The following is a 27,989-nucleotide window of genomic DNA, read 5'->3' on the forward strand; positions in this document are numbered from 1 at the left end:
TATAGATGAAATAAATTCATCCTCCTTAGCAGAAGATGGTAATAGAACCATAGTGCATCAGAATATACGCAGTATAATAATAGAAATTTCGACGATTTTATCACTTATATTAATTCTTGGAAGAAGTTACCATCAATCATTGTTTTGTCTGAGACTTGGCTTCAATCTTGTCAAGATCATCGATTATTTAATATTGAAGGTTATGAGAGTTTCCATGCTGGTAGTGATTTTACTGCAGCATCAGGTACCATTGTTTATGTTTCAGTGGAGAGTGACATTCGATGCTCTAAAATTGATAGTATAATTATTGATGGATCTGACTCCATTTTCTTAGAGTGTGAACTTTTGAATTACAAATTTAGTATTCTGTGCTTATGGCAACATTCTGTTCTAGATGGCATGGAGTTGAGATCAGTCAATTCTTGAGTGGCCTTGTTGCTTTCTTGGAGCAACATCGTGACTCGGATTCTTTGATAATAGGCGACCTCAATATCAATATAAATGATATGAATAATAGTAATACGCTCGAATATCTGGAAATTATGAGTAGTAATGGATATAAATCACTTATTGATATAGACACCAGAGTGACTTCGTCAAGCTCAACATGCATTAATCATATCTTCTTCAGGTCAATAAAACATAATCATAAGTTAAGTAGTTATGTTATTGATACTCTGCTAACCGATCACCGAGCTGTGTCGATTGCTATCTCAGAGTCAAATGTTCATAAAAATAGCCAAGCTGATTTTAAAAAAGATAGAATTGATTATGATAAATTAAATCATTGTTGATGCACCATGATTGGGATCCCCTTTATTTGAGTGACAATATAAATACTAAAATGTCTTTATTTTTAGATGTATTAAAGAACTATTTGAACCAGTCCAAACGCACAGTGGTATTAAGTCAGAGTCATGCCCGACTTAAAAAGCTCAAACCTTGGATGACAGACGGTTTATGTATAGCAATAAAAAATCGTGATAAGATTTTTAAGGCACTAGCTAGGAATCCTAATAATAGGCTCAAAAATTCGTATATTGCTTTGAAAAATAATATAAAAACATGGATCAAACTAGAGAAAACAAAGTACTATTCGAATTTGAATGACCTATCTGTAAAAAACCAATGGAGGGAAATAAATAACTTTTGTGGACAGACCTCAAAGAAGAATCAGACTATTGAATTGAAAATAGATGATGCGGTAATATCTGATGAGCAAATGGCAGCTGACTCTTTCAATAATTACTTCATTGGAGTTCCTACCAGACTAATCTCTTCAATGAGTCCATTGACTCAAAATACTATAGATAATTACAAAGCTTGTTTCAAATCAGAGAATGTCTATAATACTATTATCATAAGACCAATAGATTTCCATGAGATCCTTACTGAAATAAATTCTTTGAAGGATGGTAAGTCTCCTGGTCCTGATTGTATCTCCTCACATCTTTTAAAAAAATTGCCGTTCCATTGGTTCCAGTTCTATATGATATCTTTAATGCAAGTATATATACAGGTATTTTCCCTGATCCCTTGAAGATTGCCAAGGTGATTCCTATATTTAAGAGTGGGAGTCGTTCGGATCCTTCAAATTACAGACCAATATCTCTTTTGTCTGTGTTCTCAAAATATTTGAGAAGACGAGCAATAGCACCTGCTTTTATAATACTAGAAGGTTGTTTTGATGTGGATTGAATCTCCTCCATACACTCGATTAGCTCTTCTCTATATTCAAAAACTGTATTCACAGTTCTACTTTTAAAATTCCACCTTGTTGCTGACGCCCTAGGTACACGTTTGCCGACTACTCTGTCTAAAACATCTATTCTTTGAGGAGAATTTGAAAAAAAATTAGTAAAATCACTCAAATCTGAGAAAAAAATTCTTACATCTTGATTTTGACTCGCTGCTTGTGCTACAATTAAATTGAGTTGATGTGCATAGCAATGCACAAAAAAGCATGCTTATAGGTTTGTTGCACAATTGTCTGCACACCAGCATGTTGTCCACTCATCACATTCGCACCATCATAACTTTGAGAAATGAGTTTTTCTGGAATTGTTATGACAGTATCCAAACTTGAAAAAATACATTTTGCAATCGATTGTGAATCATGACCCTCAGGATTATCGAACTTCCAAAATCTCTCTACTGGTTGACCATTTGATAAAATATACCGAAAAACTAAAACTAACTGAAATGCAGACGAAATGTCAGTTGTCTCATCTGCTATTAGAGAAACATATTGAGCATTTTTAATCTCCTGTTTGATATTTTCTTGGCACAGAAAGCATGCAGTCCAGCAATTCATTTTGAATGTCTTTGGAGGTGCCTTTGAAAAATGTAGCACTATTTAAATGTTCTTTCAAAGCCGAATCAAGCTCTGCAGTAAAATTCACAAGGCCTTTGAAAATTCCCGGATTTAAAGCATTGTCCTCCTCTCGATGACCCCTAAGAGCTAACTCAAATGCACCACAAAATTTAATGCAGTCTATAAGTTTGGAAAGCACATACCTATTTTTGGTGACTTGCTCATTATGTTTTCTGATGCTCAAACGATAAGCACTATCAAGCTGTTGACAAACATCAATTTTACCAAGTAAATTGAAATCCAATGAAGCACTAATATGCGCATGTGAGTTTTCATGCTTTTCAATTTTTTGAGTCAAATGAGCTAAATCACACACACCGTTCTTAATCCATGCTGGATCGCCTTTTTCGCGAGCAAACAACAAGCACAGAAAACAATAAAGTTTGTTAGTTTCTTCACAACCACACAGCCAAGATGTCTTTTCATATTGTTGGTCTTTGAAATCTCTCTTGTATGTCCTGGATTTCGATGTAGAAGTCTGATGTATATCAATTGTCGGTGTAGGCCTACCACTTTCCTTAATCGATATTTTTTCCTCGATTGATAAATTAGAGAACACTATCTCTTTTAAATAGCTAACTGAAACCTTTCTTGAACCCTCCATTCTCGTTTTTCAAAACACAAGAAAGAAGAAACAAGAATTAACCTCAAAATCGACAACACATGTAGCGCGAACGCAAAACTGCAAACAGTAAACAAAGTAGTAGCCAGTGCCAGCTAGAACAGTTCATAAGTGGAAACGGCTCTAGAAGGCAATGGCGCCAATGCAAAGCACACTATCACAGCTATGAGCTGCTTGGAAAGGAGATCACCGTAAAGCTAATGTAAATAGTCTCCCACCCCCCACGGGGAGGGAATTGAACTCGCCCAGCTACCATTTGAACCCATACTAACGCTTGGAGCAGTGATCCTGCTTGCTGTAGCGCGTAATTCAAAAGGTTATCTCATTGCGTGTACCTTGCTTGGTGCGCTCCTTATTGTTTTAATATTACAAGAAATTTGAGTATTACTATTACTTCAATCAATTTTCTATTGATTTGAACTTTAATTTATTGTAGCAATTTCATAGGGGGTTCACGTGCTCTTGTGCTCTCATGGACACGCCGCCACTGTATAATACATAAAAAACCTAACCACTAACCCCTAACCCCTTCACATTAAATAATTTAGATTTCAAAGCAAAATCCTAACCCCCTAACCTATCCTTTCACATTTGAAACATCAAAAACATAACTCTAACTGCACCCTAGCCCCATCTTGCATATTGCAATTTCAAAGCAAAAACCTAACCTATCCTAATAACACATTATTAAATATAACCTAAATAAAACCTAACCTCTAACCCTTTCACATTTAATACTTAAGATCTATTCGTCATCTTTAGAACCAAACATGAACATGTGGTTCATTTCATGAACATGTTCACAAACATTTGGTTCATTTCATGAACATGTTCACAAACATGTGGTTCAAAGCAAAATCCCAACCCTCTAACCTATCCTTTTACCTTTGAAACATCAAAAACATAACTCTAACTGCACCCTAGCCCCTTCTAGCATATTGCAATTTTAAAGCAAAACCCCAACCTATCCTAATAAAACATTATCAAATATAACCTAAATAAAACCTAACTCTTTCACATTTGTTGAACTATAGACAAGGATAGCAACACCATTGCAAATCGAACACTACCATTATAACGTGGACCTCACTATAGATACTCAAAGAATACTTTTGAATAACTATGTTATAACTGTGACTGTTGCTGGCCGTTACTCTGTTTCTGAGACAAAGAGAAGCTGCTGAATCAAGTAGGCCTATTCATTTATCATTTCGATTTCATAGGTTATGTTAAAAATTTAATCTAATGTAATTCCTGATATTTTCTAACTTTGAATTTCAATATAAAATTCAAATTTGAATTTATTAAAAGCTTCTCACTAATTTATATATTTTTAAAGATTAATTGATGAGTATCTGTTTTATCTTGTATTGGTTACTTGATTGAAATGCCGGTAGGGCTATGTGAAAATTTTTTTCCTGCGAGGGTAGGTACATTTTATTAGATAGATAGTTAGTATGAAATTTTGTACATACAGCCTTAATTCATAACATTTTAAATAATCTTCACGCATGAGTATTTTATTTAGCAAATTTGATCCAGTCAAATGTAATTTCATTTTAGGTAAGATAGGCATTCATCACAATCACTGTTGAACATAGACTTAAAAATAAACATTTAAAATCAAAGTACCCTAAAGTGAATAACTCAAAATGGATTTAAAGCTTAAACATCTCGTGAAAAAGAAAAATATATGTTATAAAAAAAGTAGGTACTCTGATTTTTACTTTCCATGCCCTATTACCATAGGTAAGGAAAGTATTGCTTTCCAAAAAAATTTAAGGTACCCTAATTTCATGTTTTCTATTCATTTCAAGGTCCCCTGAGTCCAAAAACATGATTTTTGGGTGTTGGTCTGTGTGTGGGTGTGTGTGTGTCTGTGAACACGATAACTCCATTCCTAATTACCGATTGACTTGAAATTTTAAACTTAAGGTTCTTATACCATGAGGATCCGACAATAAGAAATTCAATAAAATTCAATTCAAAATGGTGGATAATGACTAAAAAACCATGTTTTCAACGGTTTTCTCGAAAACGGCTCTAACGATTTTCTTCGATTCTTTATACCGTAGATAGCTATTTATAAGCTCTATCAACTGACATGAGTCTCATTTCTGGGAAAATTGCAGGAGCTCCGTAATATTCTTGAGAAAAATGGCAGATAATCACTAAAAAACCATGTTTTTCACAGTTTTCTCGAAAACGGCTTTAACGATTTTCTTCAAATTTTTACCATGGATAGCTATTTATAAGCCCTATCAACTGACATGAGTCTCATTTGTGGGAAAATTGCAGGAGCTCCGTAATATTCTTGAGAAAAATGGCGGATAATTACTAAAAAACCATGTTTTTCACGATTTTCTCAAAAAAAAAGACCTTACCGATTTTTTTTCAAATTCATACCCTGTATATTTATATATCAGCTCTATTAACTAGCATGAGTCTCCTCCCTGAGAAACTAACAGGGTGTCCACCCCATCCTTGAGAAATTTACTTTGTAACCTCCTTCTCGTGCGTGAGGTAGGTAGGTAGAGCAGGGTATTCAAAAGAACACAGAACAGCTGTTTTTACAACTTTCAAAATATCATCAAATTCCACAATTTTCAAACAAAGGAAAATGTACTCTAAAAACAATAACAATAGTATAATCGTAGTTTTAATTATTTAGCCGCCAATCGGCATAATGTTATTCCCCGAAAATATCCTCGTTTAAGAATGAGGCTTATAGATCAATGAGCAAGGAAAGTTGTGTGAGTGTTAGTACCACACCAGATTTTTGGTTGTGCAGCGCGGTATGTCAATGTGCAGTCTCCTCCTTGTAGCATACACATGATGATCAGCCCTCAGCACATGACTGCCCTCCGTGTCCTTAACATGCAGCTGACTAGACAATATGTTCTGGTTGAAGACCGTAAGGATGCCCAGTTCAATGAAGATAGGTCTATAGTGCTCACGATGCCCTGCTGAGGTGCTCACTCAAAGTGTTCTTCTGGAGCATCAACACACTCTTGCAGAACGCCGCATGCCCCCACAGCAACAGTCCATACACCAGGGGCCTATTTCACAAAGGTTCAAGTATTGTTACCAACCATGGTTACGAACAAGTACTTGTAGTTACAAGTTTACAAGTACTCACGTTTCACAAAAATTTATGATCTACAAGCTTACAATTTTACAAGTCTACAAGTACTTCAATAGTAAACATAACCTATTTTCATGATAATGTCATTTTTTCATCCTTTATAAAGGTTACTTGTACTTTTCAATAATTACTTTCAAAATATTTGAATGCAATATAATGTTTTTTTGTACAGTCTACTTCATTTATTGCTGAATTTGTAACCTACACAGTATATGTACTCTGTATATATATAGTATATGTACTATATATAATGTATATTATATATACTATAGTACACATCACCTATGAGGTAACACACTAATAACTATTTTGGAAATTTATTAAATTCAATTTCCTGATGCATATATTTCCAAAATAATGAATTATAGAGGAATATAGGGCATTTTTGATTATTAGAAATATTTATTGAATATTTAAAATCATTTTAATGATCACTTGTAAATCCTTTACATAGCGTCCACTTCGATAGAAATTTCATAGTTACGAACAAGTAATTTCAACAAAAATATTGTTGGCTACAATAAAAATCTTTGTGAAACAATTGTTCGTAACAAGCAAATCACTTGTAAACTTGTAGAAATTCATTGTAACCACAAGTTTACAATTCTGCTTTTGTGAAACGCTTGTAATCAGCTGTTCTCCAAAACCATGGTTGGCAACAAGACTTGTAACCTACTTGTACCTTTGTGAAACAGGCCCCAGATGGGAATGGAAAAGGGCACAGTATACCATCACCAGATCTTCTCTGCTGAGAAGGGCTCTGAGTCTATGCAGCAAGTAGATTACCTGTGCAAAGTCCATCAATGTGGCGTGCCCATGTCACTTTGGAGTCAATGACAAATCCCAGGAGTTTTACCTCTGATTTATGAGCACACACTAGTTGCTGGGTCTTCTCCTCATTCAAGCAGAGTCTATTTCTCTCGAACCACTGCTTGTCATCATCAAAAACTCGCCGAGCCCGCAAACCGCAATCTCCTTTGAAGAGGATAGTTGATACCGGTATATCTGATGTAATATTATCTGTTCATTCTCCGTTTAAAATAATCGATTAGGCCTATATTTTATTCGTAGAGAAAATGGGCCCGTTCTGTGTACATGGAATGTGGTAAATTGTCCGATTCACAATTTACCAGGTAAAAAGTTCCGCGTTCCATGGGAGGAATTTTGACAGACGATTCTGTTCCAGAAACCTGTTCCAGTTCCAAAATCCTGCCCCACAGTCGAAGTGTGGTAAATTGTCCGACCTGGTACATTTCCAACTATCTGAGCTCTCATTGGTCGATTATTGTAGTCTGCTTGCTTCTCTGCGCATGCGCTGATAGTTTGTTCACCATAGCATAGAATACATAACCAACAATATGATGTTTGATAACCATTCATTAAATGAATTTTTCTCGATAGAAAATTTGAGGGTAATGGAATAAAAGAAATTGACACTTTTCTAGACGGAAGGTTTGTAAAACAGCCTTTTTCATTCACGCAGCTAGTAAACGACACATTTTAGTGTAAATCAACTTTATATGTGCGCGCCAAAAGCTTGAACCAACGATTTTGAAATGGCGTTCCATGGGAACATTTTGCACTAGTCACGTGATGGAACAATTTACGATTGGAACTGGAACAATTTACTGTACACAGAACGTACACAATGTATTTTGCAATGACTAAATTCTCGTAATTGAGATTGAATATTTTGTTGATTATATTTCTAAATTGTTGAAGAATGATTTGGCAACTAGGATAAGGATAGCACGTGAGATGCTGAGATCATGCGCGCGCAGATGAGTAACGAAATCTGGAAAGAGCCATAGAAACACGTTGTGAATTGCTTGACTGTAGCTGCTCACACTGATCGCAACCAGCAAGTGCAAGTGTTCCTATTGCTCTTTTCAGATTTTCTTCTCAACTGCACTTCTCATACGCATCCATTGTTATCATACTTTAAGACACCAGCCGGCTGCTAAATCCTAGTGAAATGAGCGCAAAAAGAACTAATGCCCCGTGACTCACTTGGATCCTTGGCTACCCACTGGTGGCCGAATGTAGTTCAAGCCTAAACCAATGAAACATGAAATAATATTTGTTTTGATGAGGAGTGATCCTTTTTATTTGACTCACTGTAAGTCAAATAAGTTTAATTTTTAAAAATTCGAATGAGTCATTGTCAATATTGTAGAACCGTTCCATAATTGAATAAAAACACAAATATGTTGTCAAATTCTACACAGTTTTATTCGGTACACGACCATGGTTTCGTGACCACACCGGTCACATTTTCAAGTCGACTGTCAACCGAATAAAACAGTGTAGAATTTGACAACATATTTGTGTTTTTATTCAAAGTTGAATTTTATTTATCACAGTAACTAACATTACTCATTTTCAAGTTCTTTCAAGCATGACCGCATACGAGAGAAATTCTTTCCATTTCAATTCAAACAATTCTACCGTGAAAAACTGGTAAATGCGTTGTTAGTATTTATTTATTTATTAACTAGATTAACGATGCTACTGTATTTCCATTATTACTTATATTATTGCTTAACATTTTCAGATTTGAATTCTCGCTAAGATGACCCCGTCTGAGTTGCTGGATGAAATCGCACTCGAAGGGCTAGATGGTATCACCATTGAGGCCCTTTGGGTGCGTCTGCGTCTCCGGAAGGGCTTCCTGCTTCCTCCGAAAGATGACCATGCCAAAGCCTACATTTGGAACTTTGTTAGGCGACTGAGAAGCGTTGCCTTTTACAAACTGCAGGAACCAAGAAAGCCTCTCGTCGTTTTCGATAGGTGAGTGTTGTTTTATTCTCATTTTTAAGGCTGTGCAAAGGCTAAAAATAAACTTTCTACTCGTGATATTTTTCAAAGTTTTTCGATTTGTATATCATCAAGCTATCAAAATTAAAAAGTTTTCTCAGGAAAACATTTTTTTCCGATCATTACTTTTGGGATATGGGCGACAGAAGTTTAAATTTTTGGGACAGAACATTTCAAATTCGGTACGATATAAATCCATTAGATTTAGAGGATGGATTCTTCATGGCATTGTTGATCTAGTAAAACAAAAATTTTCTGAAAATATCAATTTTTGGAAAAGTTATTCAATTTACCAAAAATAACTGAATCAAAAGTTATTTTTAGTAAATTGAAAAACTATCTTAAAAATCCTAAATTAACGAGGATAAATTTAGGGAATAACATTATGCCGATTGGCGGCTAAATAATTAAAACTACGATTATACTATTGTGATTGTGTTCAGAGTACATTTTCCTTTGTTTGAATTATGAAATTTGAGGATTTTTTAAAAGTTGTCAAAACAGCTGTTCTACAAATAAAATATCGACATGTGTTCTTTTGAATAAACTGCTCTACCTACCTACCTCACGCACGAGAAGGATGTTACAAAGTAAATTTCTCAAGGATGGGGTGGACCCCTGTTAGTTTCTCAGGGAGGAGACTCATGCTAGTTAATAGAGCTGATATATAAATATACAGGGTATGAATTTGAAAAAAAATCGGTCAAGTCATTTTTGAGAAAATCGTGATAGAAATTTAACAAAATTCATTCTTCTCAGGAATATTACGGAGCTCCTACAATTTTCCCAGAAATGAGACTCATGTCAGTTGATAGGGCTTATAAATTAAAAAGCTATCTAGGGTATAAATTTTAAGAAAATCGTTAGAGCCGTTTTCGAGTAAACCGTGAAAAACATGGTTTTCCAGCCATTATCCGCCATTTTGAATTGAATTTCATTGAATTTCTTATTGTCGGATCCTCATGGATAAGGACCTTAAGTTTAAAATTTCAAGTCAATCAGTCAATTAGGAATGGAGTTATCGTGTTCACAGACACACACACACACAGACCAACACCCAAAAATCATGTTTTTGGACTCAGGGGACCTTGAAACGTATAGAAAACACGAAATTAGGGTACCTTAAATTTTTTTGGAAAGCAATACTTTCCTTACCTATGGTAATAGGGCAAGGAAAGTAATGAAACGTATAGAAAACATGAAATTAGGGTAACTTAAATTTTTTTGGAAAGCAATACTTTCCTTACCTATGGTAATAGGGCAAGGAAATTGAAAATTGATATTTTCAAAAAATTTTTGTTTCACTAGATCAACAATACCATGAAGAATCTATCCTCTAAATCTCATGGATTTATCTCTTACCGAATTTGAAATGTTCTGTCCCAAAAATTTAATCTTTTAGCGCTCATATCTCAATAAGTGATGATCAGAAAAAAATGTTTTCCTGAGAAATCTTTTCCATTTTGATAGCTTAATGATATACAAATCAAAAAACTTTGAAAAATATTACGAGTAAAAAGTTTATTTTTAGCCTTTGCACAGCCTTAGTACTAAAGGTGCTTATTGACAGGGAATGTAGAGCTGGCACGTTACATGTGACACGTACCAACACACTGAGCTCAATAAAAAAAAAACTGGAGGTAACAATGATTGAGGCAGCAGTGTTTTGTTTAGTCATAAAATGGTAGATTATCTGGTAACAGATCGAGGCATTGGTTTGACAAGGTTGTAACTGTTCCACACTAAGTTTTGAGATATTTGAAGTTAAAGTTTTATTGACTCATAACTCTGTTCAAATTCAATTAAAAATTGTATTCTTGTTTTTTATTTATTTCACATATGTAAATATGTATTTAAATGTGTGGAATGAAAGAAAAACTCTTGAAATGTAATTTTTATATAATGTACACTTTTGCAGTTAGAACCTTGTCATAGCCAACATCGCTTATGTTGGCTATGACAATGTTCTAACTGCACTTGGAACTCTGTCAAACTAACATGACTAGCGAATAAGAAGGATCAAAATAAGATTTTGAACTGTAATGATTGTTTTACAAACTTTATTTATTTTATATTCATAAATTTCATAAGTAAAAAAAATGAACAAACATTGACTACTTTCTTGGATAAATTATTAAAACAGGTTATGTTGCAAAATATAAATTAGGTGAGCTAGCTAGCCAATGTGAACATAGTCCAACTGATTTGATGTACCAGTATGAATAAACTAATCGCAAATCTGGAGCAAATTAACGAATTGAATATCAGATATGTAATGAAGAATAAGAAGTGATATTTCTATTATACGTTTTTTTTCAAATAAGCACTCACTCGAAAAAAACAGAGACAAAACTGAAAGTTGCAAGATGAAACTAGATTGAAAAGTAGGGTTGATGATTGAGGGTTGATGAATATAATTTGATCATGAAAACACATCATGTTCTTTAATGAAAACACATCATGTTCTTTAACCTTCCAGCAGTCGCGCTATTGTAAAAAGTACAACAGTGTCAGCATTTTTGCTGCACAAAACTATTGAATGGGGTGGTGTCAGTGAATGAGTCACCTATGCATTCCAAAGCTTTCCCACCATCACTCCACTGAATTTCAGTATCAACCGAGCAATGGTTCAGTCTTTAGGTGCCATTTAGTCGCGAAAGTGCATAAGTCGCACTCTGCATAAGATAGGGAAAGACTGTATTCGGGGACTGTGAACGAACCAATAACACAGAATTGATGGCTTTGCTTGATGTACCTTATTGGGCTATGATTATGGTAATCATCCGAATGTTCATAGGCGTAAAATAATCCAAGAAGATGGAAAAAGTAATTATACATTTAATTAATATGTTTTGACAGTAAAAAGAGTACATAACTCTTGGAAAATCGGATGTTGTACAAAATACAACACGCGACTGCTCGTGTGATTGAGTAGGGCGCGACTACCGGAAGGTTGAAATTAACAAGTTACTCACTATAAAAAACATATGTGTTCCTAAAAGTAACAAGTTGTTAATGTAGCCACAACACGATATCGCATTTAAAACAATATCAGACTGGGCCGTTATTGCTAGTTTTAATAGTAAGCCTAGCCGCATATTGCGACGCGACACGACGTGACTTGCGTCTGCTAGATGAGTCAATACGGTACCATAATGGGCCCGTTCTGTGTACATGGAATGTGGTAAATTGTCCGATTCACAATTTACCAGGTAAAAAGTTCCGCGTTCCATGGGAAGAGTTTTGACAGATTCTGTACCAGAAACCAGTTCCAGTTCCAAAATCCTGCCCCACAGTCAAAGCGTGGTAAATTTTCCGGCCTGGTACAGTTCCAACTATCTGAGCTCTCATTGGTCGATTATTGTAGTCTGCTTGCTTCTCTGCGCATGCGCTGATAGTTTGTTTACAATAGCATACCCATAGAATACATAACAAACAATATGATGTTTGATAACCATTCATTAAATGAATTTTTTTCTATAGAAAATTTGAGAGTAATTGAATAAAAGAAATGCACACTTTTCTAGACGGTAAGTTTGTAAAACAGTGTTTCTTCATTCACGCAGCTAGTAAACGACACATTTTGGTGTAAATCAACTTTATAAGTGCGCGCCAAAAGCTTGAACCAACGATTTTGAAATGGTGTTCCATGGGAACATTTTGCACTAGTCACGTGATGGAACAATTTACGATTGGAACTGGAACAATTTACTGTACACAGAACGTACACAATGATCATATTATGTTGTTCACATAGGAACGAAGCTAGCACTTGTGAACATTATAATATGATCATTATGGTATTAACAAATCTAGCAGACTTGCGTCGCGTCTCAATATGCGAACATTCTAAATTCAGGTCTTCCTGTCCGCTAAAATTCATAGGTGAATATGTAACTTATGAGTTTTATGAGGCGGGTCCCTGACAGGCTGAGTCGTCAGTTATCTTCGTTTTGGATAGCGGTTACGTTACTTGCTACTTACTTGTTACTTGCTGTTGTTTTCTCCATAGACAATGTCCGTGATCTTCATGTCTGTTATGCTGTCTTTTATTTCAGTTTTTGAAATGTATGATCAGAAAATTGAACTTCAAATGTAACCTATCTTTTGGAAATGTTACTGTTTTTAAAATTTGGGAGAAGAGCAGTTTTGGGCTGAGCCTGCTGCTCTCTCCCAGTCATATCTATAAGATCTGTAATTTTCACAAAATCAATTAATTACAATGTTTGTCAAATTATCCTGACAATGCATAGTACGGTCTGGCTGTTATTTAAGCACTTTATCAAGTGCTCATACTTAATATTTATACAGGGTGCGGCAGTCAATCCCGCATTTTTTAAATAGGCGTAAAAAATAAACGGACGTAGATATCAAAATTATATTCATAAAATATTTTTCTACATTAAAAAGCATTTAAGAAACATTGAAAATAATCACTGTTTGAAAATAACATCAGCAAGATGGCGGCCTTCCCGAGTACGGCATTCGCACAGGCGATTTGCGAAGCTGTTCATAACATCACGAAGCATAGGCCGAGGAATTCTCTCAATTTCTAGCCGGATTCTCGCCTTCAGTTCACTAATAGTATTAGGTCTTTCTTCGTATACTTTACTTTTTAGGTAACCCCACAAGAAAAAATCACACGCAGTGAGGTCCGGTGAACGGGGCGGCCACGGAACCGGGCCATTGCGGGGAATCACTCGGTTTGGAAAAACTCAGTTAAGAACATTCATGCTCACGCGGGCTGTGTGACTTGTTGCTCCATCTTGTTGAAACAATATTTCTTCATTCACTTCATGTTGCCGAAGCTGAGGAATGAAGAATGTCCTTAACATTGTTGATAGCGATCAGCATTCACAGTAACAGATCGCTCTCTTTCGTTTTCAAAAAAGTAAGGGCCTATGATACCCGACGCCTATGATAAGGCTGATGTTATTTCCAAACAGTGATTATTTTCAATGTTTCTTAAATGCTTTCTAATGTAGAAAAATATTTTATGAATATAACTTTGATATCCACGTCCGTTTATTTTTTACACCTATTTCAAAAATGCGGGATTGACTGCCGCACCCTGTAATTTCTCAAGTGTTTTTCAGGCCTGTAGCAAATGCAGCATTATGTAAACCTATGTCCTTGGGTCTATTTAGTAATTGGAGGTTAAATTAGGGTATGATCATTTTAGATGCGTATTTGTGCAAGTATACACGTGGTCATGCATGATCAAGCACGCAGATGAGAAACAAAATCTGGAAAGATCAATAGGAACAACACACTGAACGCGTGCACTTGCTGGTTGCGTTTAGTGTGAGCTAAACTAATGCCCGGTTGCAGAGTCGTTACATAAGATCAAACATAGTCATCTCTGTGAGACATAGTTTAAAATCACTGACATAATTGGTTGGTCTTTGCACAGTCGTTTGCCGAAGCCCATTTAGCTATATCTCGAATTAGCATCACACATAAGTCACACTGCAGCTCTATTCACTTTTTTCCGTACATGCTTCTATCCAACCAATGTCTTGGCATCGGGCAAAGTTTCAATCGACATCACTGTGAACAGACCTAAAAGACCTCACATAAAATTGATGAACAATAGTGCGACTCTTGGCTTTTGGCGAGATTTCTCACCATATTTAGCGATTTGCAGGTTATAAACAACTTAAAAAACCATAGGGAGAGAAATAGTTATTTGTGCAACTAGTGCGCAAAGTGACAGTTTGCTGCACCGAAAGAAACGTTTACGCCCGAGCCGTAGGCGAGGGCGGAATGGTTTCTTGAGTGCAGCAGAGGAACTTTGCGCACGTATTTCACATTAAGTTTTTCCTACAGTTACCATTGAATATGAAAAGTGGGTAATTATGGGTAAAATTGCCTGAAATCCATCAAATGTTTTTCTGTGTAATTTTATTATTGATAAAAACCTTAATCCTAAAATCCTAAAGTCCTCGTTGTCGTTGGTTATAATATCTAATACTAATAATTAGCGCGTTGTGCTTGGTTGCACCTCTGCTCACTATAGCAGCCCAGTCACTGTTACCAACTTCATTTTGATTTTGCTGCACTGTTGCTCCATATAACCTACTAAGTATTTTGCGTTGCCATGTTGCAAATGTGGAGTGCAGAAAAATTTTCCCGCACTAGAGCGGAAAAGTGATTCTTTGCGTTCTGTAATCAGTGCAGCAATGGCCACTTTTCAACGTAACTGTAGGAAAAAATAATTTACTTATATCTGTGGCTTGGTGCAAAAACTAACAATGTCATTTTTGTTCAAAAATGAGTTTAATAACTAATATCACATCACTAATATCGATTATTTTCAGTTCCAGAAGTGCCAATGTCCTATCTTAAAGCAATAAAAAGTTGTAAAATGTATACTACCATTGTCATGATTTAGTTCCACTCTCAGAGTGCGAAAACTTCCAATGAAGACATATGTTTTTAGATTGTCATTGATACTCCGTGCCAGAACTACCAATGTCGACTTCTGCACTTCTAGCACTCGCATTTCCGTATCGAAATGCCGTAGTTCGAAAATACAAGCTGATTTGTGAGAAAGTTGATATTTTGACATAGCTAGTTCTTGCATCAAGCCACAGATATACAGATGGTTTTTCGTAAACATCTTTCAAAAAAAGCTATCACAACCTCTAAAATGCATTTGGCGGGGGTAGATATTGGATTTAACAGCACGACTTCGGGCCCATAACTTAAATGACCGTTTTTAGCGATTGGAGACATAAATAAGCTTTTTCTGACGACTCTGCAACGAAATCATGTGTGTCTAATTGGACGTTTTTAGTTTTATGGGAGCTATAGTTTACTTTGACATCTGTGCAACGAAAAGTGGAGTTATGGCTTCATAAATAAGTTGAATGCCTGTTTTTAACTTTATATGACGACTCTGCAACCGGGCATCACTGAACTGAACTTTCAATTTATGAGAAGACAATAATCAATCCTGCTTAGAAAAACCTGCACCACCATGGGATGTGAGAGAAGTGTGAATACAACCTGAGAAACAAAAAGAATCCACATCATAGACTGAAGAAACTCTGCTGCTTGCCAACATATGCTGGATCCTACTTGGGATATGATCATTTTGGATGCGTGTATGTTCAAGTGCACGTCAGATCATACATGAGTCGAGAAACAAAATCTGGAAAGAGCCATTGAAACACGTTGTTACTTGCTTGCCTGTAGCTGCGCACACTGAACGCCACCAGCAAGTTCAATACTGTATGCTGATGACACAACATTTATCAATAAATGTACTGACCTTCAAAATCTTAAAAATCTAACTGAGACCACTCTGATGCAAGCAGCGACATGGTTTAGGGCTAACGGCTTCATGCTCAACGAGAATAAAACACAGACTATGCACTTCACCCTTAGAGGTGGCTTAGATTGTATGGATGCAATAAGCGATGTAAAATTTCTGGGGATATTCATTGACAGATATTTGACTTGGGAAGCTCATATTAATTATATATCAAGCAAACTTTCAAGAGTGATTTATCTGATCAGACAACTGAAAAATCATGTTCCAGATAATTATTTGAGATCGATATATTTTGCCTTTTTTCAGAGTATTGCAACATATGGCATACTACTGTGGGGAAATAGTAGTCATGCAGAAAATATTTTATTATTGCAAAAGAAGGTGGTCAGGGTTTTAACTGATTCTCATAGACTAGCACACTGTAAGCCTCTTTTCGTCCAGCTTAGAATAATGACAATAGTGAATTTTTACATATATACTGTATCGTTGCATGTTAAAAAAAAACTCATCCAATTTAAAAGTAAGGCACCCAACTCATAGCTATAACACAAGAAATTGTCATAGGATTGATATTCCCTATCATAGGTTATCCAAAACAGCCAAAAGTTATGATACATTTGGTATAAAAATTTGCAATAAATTACCTACAGATTTAATATTAGAGACAGAAAAGGAATTTAAGACGAGATTATTGAATTGGCTTGTGATAAATCCTTTTTATAGTGTTGAAGAGTTCTTTGAGAGTGAAATAATTGTTGCTTAGAGTTAAGAGGTTTCTATTTGTATTTATATATTGTTCTAAAGGCTCAAGTTGTGCTGTAAGGAATATGTTTTTTGCATTCAAATGAATATTATCAATGTATTTAAAAATCCAATTGACTTACAGTTTACTTAGGTACTGTATTATTTTCAAGACTCAGTAATGTAATTTTGTATGTACAGTTGCTGTAAAATTTGATTTTATCTTTTGTCTTACTGTATTCAATATTTGACTTTGCCTATTGTTCTAAGAATTTAACGGCAATAAAATCATATTTATTTATTATTTATTTTATTTAAGTGCACGCGTTCAGTGACAGTGTTCCTATGAATCTTTCCAGGTTATGTTTCTAATCTGCGCGCTTGATCATTCATGACCACGCACAGATGCACATACGTGCATCCAATGTGATAATACCCTAAATTATCAACAAACTGTCTTGTTATAAGTCTTCAATGTTGTTTTATAGTTGAAGGAATTTCAAAGACTACAGAGAAGTTAACTTTCATAAGATGATTATCAAACTACCTTTGAACTAGAGTTCGGTTCAATCGGTCCAAATTGATTTTCCACCTGGTCATATGGGACTTATATATAATAATATATTTATCTCATATTGATCAGGATTTTAGAGTTATAAATTAAAATTCATTGAACAGTCATCTGTCATTGACAGAAAGATTGTTTATTTGTTGTTGCGTGATATTTACAGTAGCTTCTCTCTGTTTTTAATAACAAACGTGTGCTTGTGCGATAGATAGAAAAATATTATCATGTATTCAAGGTGACTTTCATGTTTGGCATTGACTGATAGTTTATTTATACCCCAAAATTATATTTTTGGGGCAGAGAGATCGTTTTGATAGGACTGTCAGTAAAAGTTCTACTGTTCTGGTGAAAATGATGGATATTGCTCTTGTTTTACAATATTGTTTTCCTGTCACAGTTGAGGCAGTTTAAAGAGAATTGTATTATTAAATAAGACAGGATCTGAACCCGATTCACCAGTTCAGTTATTTTTATTTTTTAATAATAACGTCGCGAATAATTATCAGTGATTGCCAAGCAGGAAACCAACTTCGAAAAGGTAGGTGTTTTCTTTTGTTGAGTTTTTTTATTTATTTATTCTACCACAAAAATTGATTCATAGCAGCCAGCGAGTAGCCTCAATATTGTTTTCTTCTACTCGGTAATTTTGATTGTTTTTACAAAACAGAAATCCTACATGTGAATAATTCTTTCCCCACACACAGACTTGCCTATGTGGGGAAAATTCACAAGTGTTTTATATTATTTATGCATGTACTGTATTTGTAATGATTTTTTGAATAAAACTCAATTTGAATTATTGAGATTTATAAATAATAAAAATACTAGATTATGATAATTATTATAAATGTTGGTAATTGAGTGGAATATTACTTATCAATTTATTAATTCAAGTCATCTAAATTCAAATTTTATAGTTTTCATGTTTATTTTGGAATAAAATTTTATAAAAATTGTACACGTGAAATTCTAACCTTATCTTGGACTTTGTCACTTATAAATTTGGAAGAAAAATAGCACCTTATTGTTTTATCTTCTATAATGTTATTGCATTAGTGTAATTTGCATTGTAAATAAATAAATACATTTTTTGCACAGATGGAGCAACGTGGAGGACGACCTGGGTTTGGTGATTGACCCCAAACCTTTACCTGTTGACATCTACCCACACTGCCTCATCTCTGACTGTGAGAAGAAGATCCAAGGCTCCTGTTCGTCATACTACACACGTCAAGTAATAACCAACAAAATCCGTAAGCGTCAACTGCCAGAAGTTCTCGAAGAATACGATCCAGAATCCATAGTGATCGTAGCCAATCAGCACGCTAGACGAATAGCTCTCATGGGTACGCATCATAATCCTGATTTGGAACTAACTGATTTCATGTACTGTTGTTTGGAACGTATTGGTAGATCTAGGTATCATGGAGAAATCACACAGGGTAAAATGAGTCTGCAAGTGTTGGGCGTAGATTCTAAGACGTTGTTTTATTTCAGGAAGTTCTTATTGGAAGAAAAGCTGATCATTGCTCAGTTGTTTCACATGAAGGTTAATAATATAAGCGTTTGTGGTAAGTTGATACATTTGCCCAGGTTCTATCATCTGGTGAAACCAAAATTTGTGACGTTGACTGAGAATATTGTAGAGTTTTTATATTCTCAGCCGAACTATGTGTGCGAGGTGACCAAGTTGAAAGAATCGCTGGGGATTACCTGTTGTTTGCGCAAACTGACCAAAATTCCAGAGTTTCAGAAGTATGTGAGATCGGATTCGAAAGCTTTGTATCGTAGTGTGTATCCGGACGCGGAGGAGAAGGACTGGAAACAACAAAAACAGGACAAAGAGAGACGCATACATGCTTTGTTTCTTGTCGACCCTTCTATCGACCTGAAAGAGTTCAAAAGGAAGCTGGCGGGAAATGATGATGATGAAGAAAACAAAGAGGAGGAAGCCGATGAGCATAGTCAGGGGTTTTTGGATCAGTCGTTGCGGGTCTTTGACCGCCCGATCGTGTTGCAGGTGTGGAAAATCTTGGAAAACGCCGGACCCAACGGCATGTCAGCTACCGAACTTACTAAAGCGACCGGTTTGGGTAAACTGAACATGCGCATGATAATCAAATACATGGAGAAAAGTAAGATTTGTGTATCGTTTTTGGCCGATGTTTCGAGGCAACGGGTGAGGCGGTATGTGGTGAATAGTGGCAATAGAATGGGTGACATTAAGGCTGAGTTTAATACGGAAGAGTTGAAGTTGATCACTTTGAAAAACGTTGAAACTAAGTTGAGAGACATTGAAGGGAATAGTGCTGGTGAAGGTTGCTCAACAAGTGAAACCAAACCGTCAACTAGTTTACCGGATTCAACTGAGAAACATATGAGTGTTAACGAAGTTGCATCTACGTCAACGTCTGTTCTTCAAGATTCAACTATTATCAAAGTTGGAGAAGCAAATGAAAACATTCTTCCAGATGAAAACGACGGTGAAACAAGTGTTTCTAAAGTACAGGCAGTGAATGAAGAACATCATGATGAAATTATGGAAATAGTTGAAGAGCGTAGTGCAGGAGAGAAGGAAGGAGATGGAGCGATGGGAGAAGATAGCGTTGGAAAAGGAGGAGAAGAAGTTGTGGAGAAAGTAATATCGAAGCAATTGAAAGGTAAAAAAGCGGTGAAAAGATCTAGAGGTGGGGAGAAAGAGACAGAGCCTAAAAAAATGAAAGTGAAAATTGTTGCCGATCTGAATAATGAGAAGGAAATAGAAGTTGAGGAAAATTCATTGTCACAAGTCAGGGATGTAAGTATGGAATCAAGTGATAAGAAAACTGATTCTGTTAATGAACCCAGTGTAAGTAGTAAGATGACAGTAGAAGAAGCTAGTAAGATCGAGATTAATATCGAAATCACAGACGATCTGAACTGGTTGAAAGAGCGCGGGAAATTCGGCAAATTCGGTGCCGAAGGAGCCAAAACGGTCAGATCGCTCAAACGCTGGAACTGGATTCTGGAAGCCATCCAAGCTCAGAAAGTGATCACTAATTTTAAAAACCTTCAATCAGTCATCGATGACCACGAAAGAGCGGAAGGTAATAGTGGTCGTATCGACCGCAAATCGTTGGTGAGAATTCTGTACAGGATGGGCGTGGAAAGGTTGATAAAATTCTACAAAGTTTATTTGAAATCGGGGGACACTGTCCAGGATATTAACTTCATTTGTAACCCATCAGTAACCCCCGACGATCCCATCATCAAGTTTGCAATCGATCTGGCGAAGCTGAAGTTCACCTCAAAGGTAAAACTACAACACGACAACGCTTTGAAACAGGAGAGTAAAGCTGTGGCTAAGGAAGATGTAGTTTTGACTAATAAGTTCGATTTCAGTGAGGAATACAAGTCGAACCTCGATGTACCGAAATTTATGAGGATGAGATACCTACACATGTTCATGTATTATTTAGTATACGGGTATGAGGGGGACGTAAATTTAGACCAGACGGAAGCAGCTCAACAGATCCGAGTCTCGCAAGGCTTCGAAGTCGACGATTTGGAATCGATGTCGTTCATCTACGTACCCAATGCAAGTTGGAAAATGTTTGTGCCTCCCCTGCCTGAACACCACGAGTACAAAGATGGTTGGGCATTGTTGGCCGACATTATACTCCGTCTACCGTTATCCATGTTTATGAATCTGGTGCGACTGTCTCACATCGTACCCAACGTCGAGCTATACTTGGATCACCCTGTAAAGCGTCACATACTAGTCAAAGATCTCCCTGTGAACGTCAGGAATTGTTTGTTACACAAGAGGAAGTATGTGTTCAGTATTTATGAGGTGGCAACACGGCTAGCCTACATTGGGTTGGTTCAGTTGGGACCTCAAAACATGAAAGAAAAGGATCATGTATTTATGTATGTGAACAGAAATGGCTTGTTGTTAGATACGAAAATCTCTCGCCTTGGTTACCACAAAATCTCTGATGATATTGACTACAATGAGATCAGGTATTACTTTGAGGCAATGGTGGATGTGGAACGCTACTGGTTGGATTTGTGGAAAATATGTATGCACACAAAGTTGGGTAATCGATCGAGTGTGATTGGCACTGATGTGATCATAGAGCATATTCAGGATAAACCAGATATGATCAATATTTTGTTGGCGAGGACCAGGGAAGAAGTTGTGGAGAAAGATGTGGGGTACCTCCCGGGAGACAAACTTGGAGCAGCTGGATTTGATTCAGCGTTGTTTTCGCATTTGAAACGTAACTGGGCGTTTAAACCGTTCCCGAAATCGAGATTGAAATCCGTGTTGACAGTGCCAGACAAACCCAAACAAAAACTTAGGAAACCGTTCAAGTTTGCCGAAAGTAGAAACCAGATGGTGTACTCGTTGCTGGCGAAACGGAGGAAGAATTTGGTGGGGACCACAAGGAAACAGGTGACTACCACCACTGTTAAGAGTAGTATAGTTAACAGGAAACAGGTTTTGTCACACAAGCCGCGTGTGACGGTGCGCCATGTCAAACCGAGGCGACCTGTGAAGCAACGTCGTCCTTTCTACGACCAAGTCGATCGCGAGGCGTTAAACTGCATGAGCAAGTTGAGAGTCAACTGGTCGAAAGCTGAAGACAAACTGTTACTTTTGTGTAAAGTTGTGCAATCAATGATATCACCCCAGATAAAATCGGCGATACTAGGTAACATGTACATATCGTTCCGTGAAATCCTCCACAAAACGTTCCCGAATTCGAGGAACAAAACGTCGCGCGCATGTCAGAGACGTATCAACTACATGCTGCGTTCCCAAAGCACCTGTCATAGTTTGAGTCTGTGCATTGAGGAACTACGTCAGGATCCCGTCATCATGGAAACCTACGGCGATTTGTTCGAGAAACTGAAAGCCAAATACGAGAACAAACAAAGGGTGATTGAAAACAAAGCGCAATTGGTCGCTGAGTGGAACATGCATTTCAAGAATTTGTACGACATTCTCGAAAAACGATTTGATGATTTCTCGATAATGTCGTTGTCAAGTGTGACGTCAACCCTGCCTGATACCATTGAAGAGTTCCATGCTAACTACAACGTCATAGAACCTACAAAGAAAGTAAAAACCAAACACGTGTTCAACACTGTGCAAAATATAAACGACATATATAGTTCTGTGATAAACTCAACAATTCACAGCGCCCTCTGTTGTTCCTCGGACAAAACGTCATGGTCCTACCACTTGTTCAGTGTCTACCAACAGTATCCTGAGAAACTTCTCCGTTCATCACTGGCCAAATTGAGGACTAGTCTGATGGTGTCGTTGAAACGAGCGTGGTCTCGCACAAAAATGCGGTCGGGCAACTATCTCCCTCTAACTGCCTCGCCGTACCGTCTCTCCATCTCTTACATCAACCTGATGGCAGCCAAGTACACATCGGACATATTCCCCGAAAGCTACGAACTGCAGAAGGCAATTGTGCAATCTAGAAAGCTGGACGTGCAAGCTACTTGTGGGGGTATGGCTGCGGCCATAGTGCGGCTGATGACTGATGAGTGGGTCGATTTCGAGATCGGCATTCCAGATCAGGTGATTGTGCTCAATCCCAACATTCAGGGAAAAGATGAAAAGTACACGCGCCTGATGAAACGGTACCAGGAGATTCTATCCAGTTACAAACACGAATTACTGACGACTTCATGTTTGTTCAAGAAAGACAATTACTCAACTGTCGACTCTGTTGAGGACGACGAAGATAGCACAGAGCCGTTGAATAATAACACAATCGCGAGAACGGCTAGTAGGATAGCTTTGTACCTTGTAAAAGATTCAGAAGAGGTCGGTGGTATGATTCCAGAAGATCTCCAACATGTTCACGATTTTTTCGTTGTGAATTCGTGCACAGTTGTGACCAACCTACGATCTAATGTAACTGAAGAACAGATGAGATTGGTTACTGACATGCAAGATGTACTTACTTTCCAGAAACAGCTGGAAGAAAACGTGATTTTCCCATCTAACCTGATGATCGATCTGAATGTAAACGAAGTTTTGAACGACAGTTTTACCGGCGACAGACGTGATAAAGCGATAAAACTGTTGGAGTTGGCTAGATCAGAAGGTAATATAGGATTGATGTGTGGGAAGATTGTAGAAGAGTTCGGTAATAGCTTGGAGGTGAAAGAAATTCTCGACGAACTTTGTAAGTTGAAGTTGTTAGTGTGTACAGGTTTGGTGAACAACACCTACGTTCATCACAAACATGCCAGACCGTGGTTGGTGCATACATACCCCAACAAACGTAATGAGAGAGATAGTAGAGTACCGATGGCTCGATGTGTGATGGAATTGGGAGAAGAAGATGTGGGGGAGAAAGAGAACGAAGACACAAATATCGTTTTAGAAGAATATGTAGAGATGCAGGAAATCGTTCAAGAAGACAAAAAACCTGAAGACTTTGTTGATTGTGATGTGCTAGTTGTAGATGATACCGGATTAAAGGTAAAAGAAGAAGGGGATAAAATGTGCGTTATCGATGTGGTGAAACCGGGAAGTAGAAAGAGAAACATAAGAAGAGTCGATGTTACGATGGAAGTTGATTGTGAGAATAGGATGGAAGAAGAGAAAGGAATGGAAGAGGAAAATATAGATGAAAATAGTCGCATATATGTTGCAGAAGAAGAGATGTATGTGGTAGAGGTAAAGGATTTAGAAGAAGAGATGTATGTGGAAGAGGTAAAGGAATTAGAAGATGTTGCAGAAGAAGAGATGTATGTGGAAGAGGTTAAGGAATTAGAAGAAGTTGAGAAATGTAATGAAGAGTTGGAGAAGAAGGATGACGTTGAAGCATCTTTTGAGAAAGAAGGAGAGGAAGAAGTATTTGTTGAAGGACTAGAGGAGACCACACCTGAAGATTTTGGAATAATGGAAGAGAATGTTAAAGCTTTGGGAGAAGATTCTTCAACAGAAGGAGGTGTATTACAAGAATGTGTAGAAGAATTGAAAGATGGAGATTCTAGACAAGTATTCTTAGTTCAGGATGATGAATCCAATAGAAGTTTGCAAGAGACTGAAGAAGGTGTAAGCTGTCCTAGCAAAGAAGGATTAATAGAAAACTGTGATAAATCAGGGAACATTAGTCCAGCTAAAGTCTCAATTACGGAAAGTTTCGAAGATGTGAATGTTGGTGCAAGCACTTCTAAACAATTTGATGAAAAGTTGATAGAAGATGACATGATTGTATATTCGTATGAGATGGGAGGAGATGAAGGACAGGGTGATCAAGTATCGGCAACAACTGGAATAGACCAAGTTTTGTCTGTAGTAGGTATTCATTTCAATTTAGCTGAAGAATGTTCTCCTGTGAAAAGTGATCTACAGTTGAAACAAACTAACTCAGATGGAGGTTTGTGTCTGGACCGTTTCAAAGATGTCAACTTTGGTGCAAGTACTTCTAAAGATGTAGTATGTTTTACAGAAGATGTGGTGAATCAGGGAAGTGGAGACAATGAAACCATTAGTGATAAAAGGGCAAGATTAGCGGCAACGTCAAGGAGAACTAGGTCAACCTCAAAATCGGAGGACCCAGTTTTGACCGAACCCACCAAAACTGCAAAAGAAACCGACCATCGCAATCTCTCGGAACCGATCAAGGTCCTTATGCGTCCTTGGGTCAGGATTGACGGCACAATCAACCGCAAAAGTTTGGACTTTATGTTGTCTTCGGTTTTGAGCCACATTATGCAACACCCTTTAGCCACCCTCGCCGAACTGCAGCACAGGTTTCTACCAGCCCTGCAACCCCAGCACACTAGAGAACTCGCTGAATTCTTGGAGAAGTTGAAGTGTGTCGAAAGTAGTGTGTGTGTGAAATCTGGAAAACCAAGTTTGTTTTCTAAGCCGTGTGAAGTGGTGATCAAGAAGGCGACCGGTCTGGAGCCTCCCTCTGAGATTCGTATTGAAGCTAATAAGGACGCCATTGTTAATTTGGGGAAGTTCATCAGTACTAAAAAGTACGGTGAAGGGTTTTTAACCCAACTAGTCGATAAATAAACAACTTGTTATTACTAAAGTATTTATATATTGATCTCTTCAGCCTTATGCTGCACTTTGTTATACCATTTCGATAATTTAGCATTGTTGATAGCAAATTTAGTTTCATCTCGTACATATTCCACATTCCATTGATGTGTTTATTTTATGATTATTCCATTGCAGTTTGCTAATTATATTGATTGACTATTAATTGATTTATTGTACTCATCAGGATGGTACTCCAAAATATATTACAATGACGATTTAAATGAGAATAATTACAAAAATGATACCACAAAATTATGTATCATGTTGTGAGTTTATTATATGCTTAATCTATTGCAGTTTTATAATTCCATTTTTTGAATATTCATTGATTTAGTGAATAGTTACACAATATATTACAATGGGTTGTGAATGAGAATAATTACAAAAATGATATCACAAAATTATGTATCATGTTGTGAGTTTATTATATGCTTAGTCTATTGCAGTTTGCTAATTATATTGGTTGAATATTGATTTTTGTACTGTACTCATCAGGATAGTACTCCAAAATATATTACAATGACGATTTAAAGGAGAATAATTACAAAAATGATATCACAAAATTGTGTATTGTATCAGTTTTGAGTTTATTATATACTTAGTCTATTGCAGTTTTATAATTTCATTTGTTGATTTAGTGATCTGATCACGATAGTACTCCACAATTTATTACAATGATGATTGTGAATGAAAATTTTCACAAACGATAACACAAAATTGTGTAGGCTATCATATTATGTTGTGTGTTCATTATATGCTAAGTCTTTTGCAGTTTTATAATTTCATTTGTTGAATATTCATTGATTTAGTGAACTGATCAGGATAGTACTCTACAATACATTATAATGATGATTTAACTTCGAAATATAAGCAATGATATCACAAAATTTATGCATCTTATGTTGCAAAATGTTGGATAGTGTTGCCATTTCTCTACTGGTTTTCTACTTAAAAAAATACAGTTACTGATTATTATATTTTATTTTCTAACGCGGTTTTATTTACTTTTGCTTATTTGAATTATCTGTTAACTGTTTCGATAAAAGCCATTTAAAGAAGCAAATTGTGAATGAATATGGTTAATTTGATGTTATGAGAAAGTCAACTGTAATAATTATACAAATGAAAACTGTGAATTAAAATAATATTGTTTATTGTCTACAATAATTTAAGGATTATATCTGACTCTTGCAATATACTATGATGCTTATATATGGAAATATTACAAATTGTGAATGAATATGGTTCATTTGTTGTTATGAGAAAAGTACATTGATTTATTTTATGTTATGAGAAAGTCAACTATAATAATATTGTTCAACTGAATAGTATTTGCGAGATAAATAGAATGATGAAAGTATTATTGTTTACTGTCTAGAATAATTTAATGATTATATCCGACACTTGCAGTTTACATTGATTATTGTAAGTGGAAATATCACAAAATTATGTCTCTCACCATATTACAAGATGTTGGATAGTGTTGCAATTTTTCAACTGGTTTTCTACTGTTTAAAGATGCAGATACTGAATATTATTTCACATTTTCTGAAGCTGTTTTCTATTTAGTTTTGCTTATTTGAATTGTCTATTAACTGTTTTGATAAAATTCATTTAAAGGAGGATATTGTGAATGAATATGGTTTATTTGATGCTATGAGAAAAGCCAACTATAATAATTATACAGATGACAATGAAAACTGAAAACAGACAATAAAAATAATATTTTTTATTGTCTACAATAATTCAGAGATTATGTCTGACACTTGCAATATACAATGACGACTGTATATTCAATCTCCAGATAATGATTATTGTAAATGGAAATATTACAAATATCTCAAAGTTATGTCTCTTACCATATTGCAAGTTGTTAGATAATGTTGTCATTTTTCATCTGTTATGATTAAGAAATACAGTTACTAAATATTATATCTCAATTTCTAACGCAGTTGTTGTATTTTCATTTGAATTATTTATTAAGTGTTTTGATAAAAGTTATTTGAAGAAGAAAATGGTGAATGATTATGATTTACTTGATGTTATTAGAGTCGATTGTGTGTAGAAAAATCCTGTAATTGTACAACTGAGTATTGTTTGTGAGATAAATAATAAATGTTTACTGTCCACAATAATTCAAGTATTATATTAGGCACTTTTTGCTACTTTGCCTCTCAATCGAGCTCGGCTGGTATTAGTTCTCCATGTCATGTTTCATGTGATTTCATTATTTTCTACATTACTTTTGAATAAAACATTCACATTTTCAATATGATGGTTGCTTTTTATTCTTTAGTCCTGTTTTTGTTTTCTGAAGCTGCTGACTTTTCTGAAAAAGTTATAGTTGGCGTTTTATTGAGGAATTTAGCGTT

General features: G+C 36.1%; 1 protein-coding gene across 2 annotated transcripts; it reads left to right on the forward strand.

Annotated features, from left to right (window-relative positions):
• Positions 1–4,196: 4,196 nt before the first annotated feature.
• LOC111045876 (general transcription factor 3C polypeptide 1-like) lies at positions 4,197–27,892 on the forward strand. 2 transcript variants are annotated; one of them, XM_039442238.1, is made up of 4 exons: positions 4,197–4,422; positions 8,696–8,931; positions 18,645–24,270; positions 24,319–27,892. In XM_039442238.1, the coding sequence occupies exons 2-4, from the start codon at positions 8,714–8,716 to the stop codon at positions 25,585–25,587; spliced, it is 7,113 nt and encodes a 2,370-aa protein (XP_039298172.1). In that variant the 5' UTR covers positions 4,197–4,422; positions 8,696–8,713; the 3' UTR covers positions 25,588–27,892. The 2 variants fall into 2 exon arrangements, with proteins under 2 accessions (XP_039298172.1, XP_039298171.1); XM_039442237.1 differs by having other exon boundaries at positions 18,645–27,892.
• The last annotated feature ends 97 nt before the right edge of the window (positions 27,893–27,989 follow it).

This window comes from Nilaparvata lugens, chromosome X (assembly GCF_014356525.2).
Source record: "Nilaparvata lugens isolate BPH chromosome X, ASM1435652v1, whole genome shotgun sequence".
NCBI classification, from domain to species: domain Eukaryota; kingdom Metazoa; phylum Arthropoda; class Insecta; order Hemiptera; family Delphacidae; genus Nilaparvata; species Nilaparvata lugens.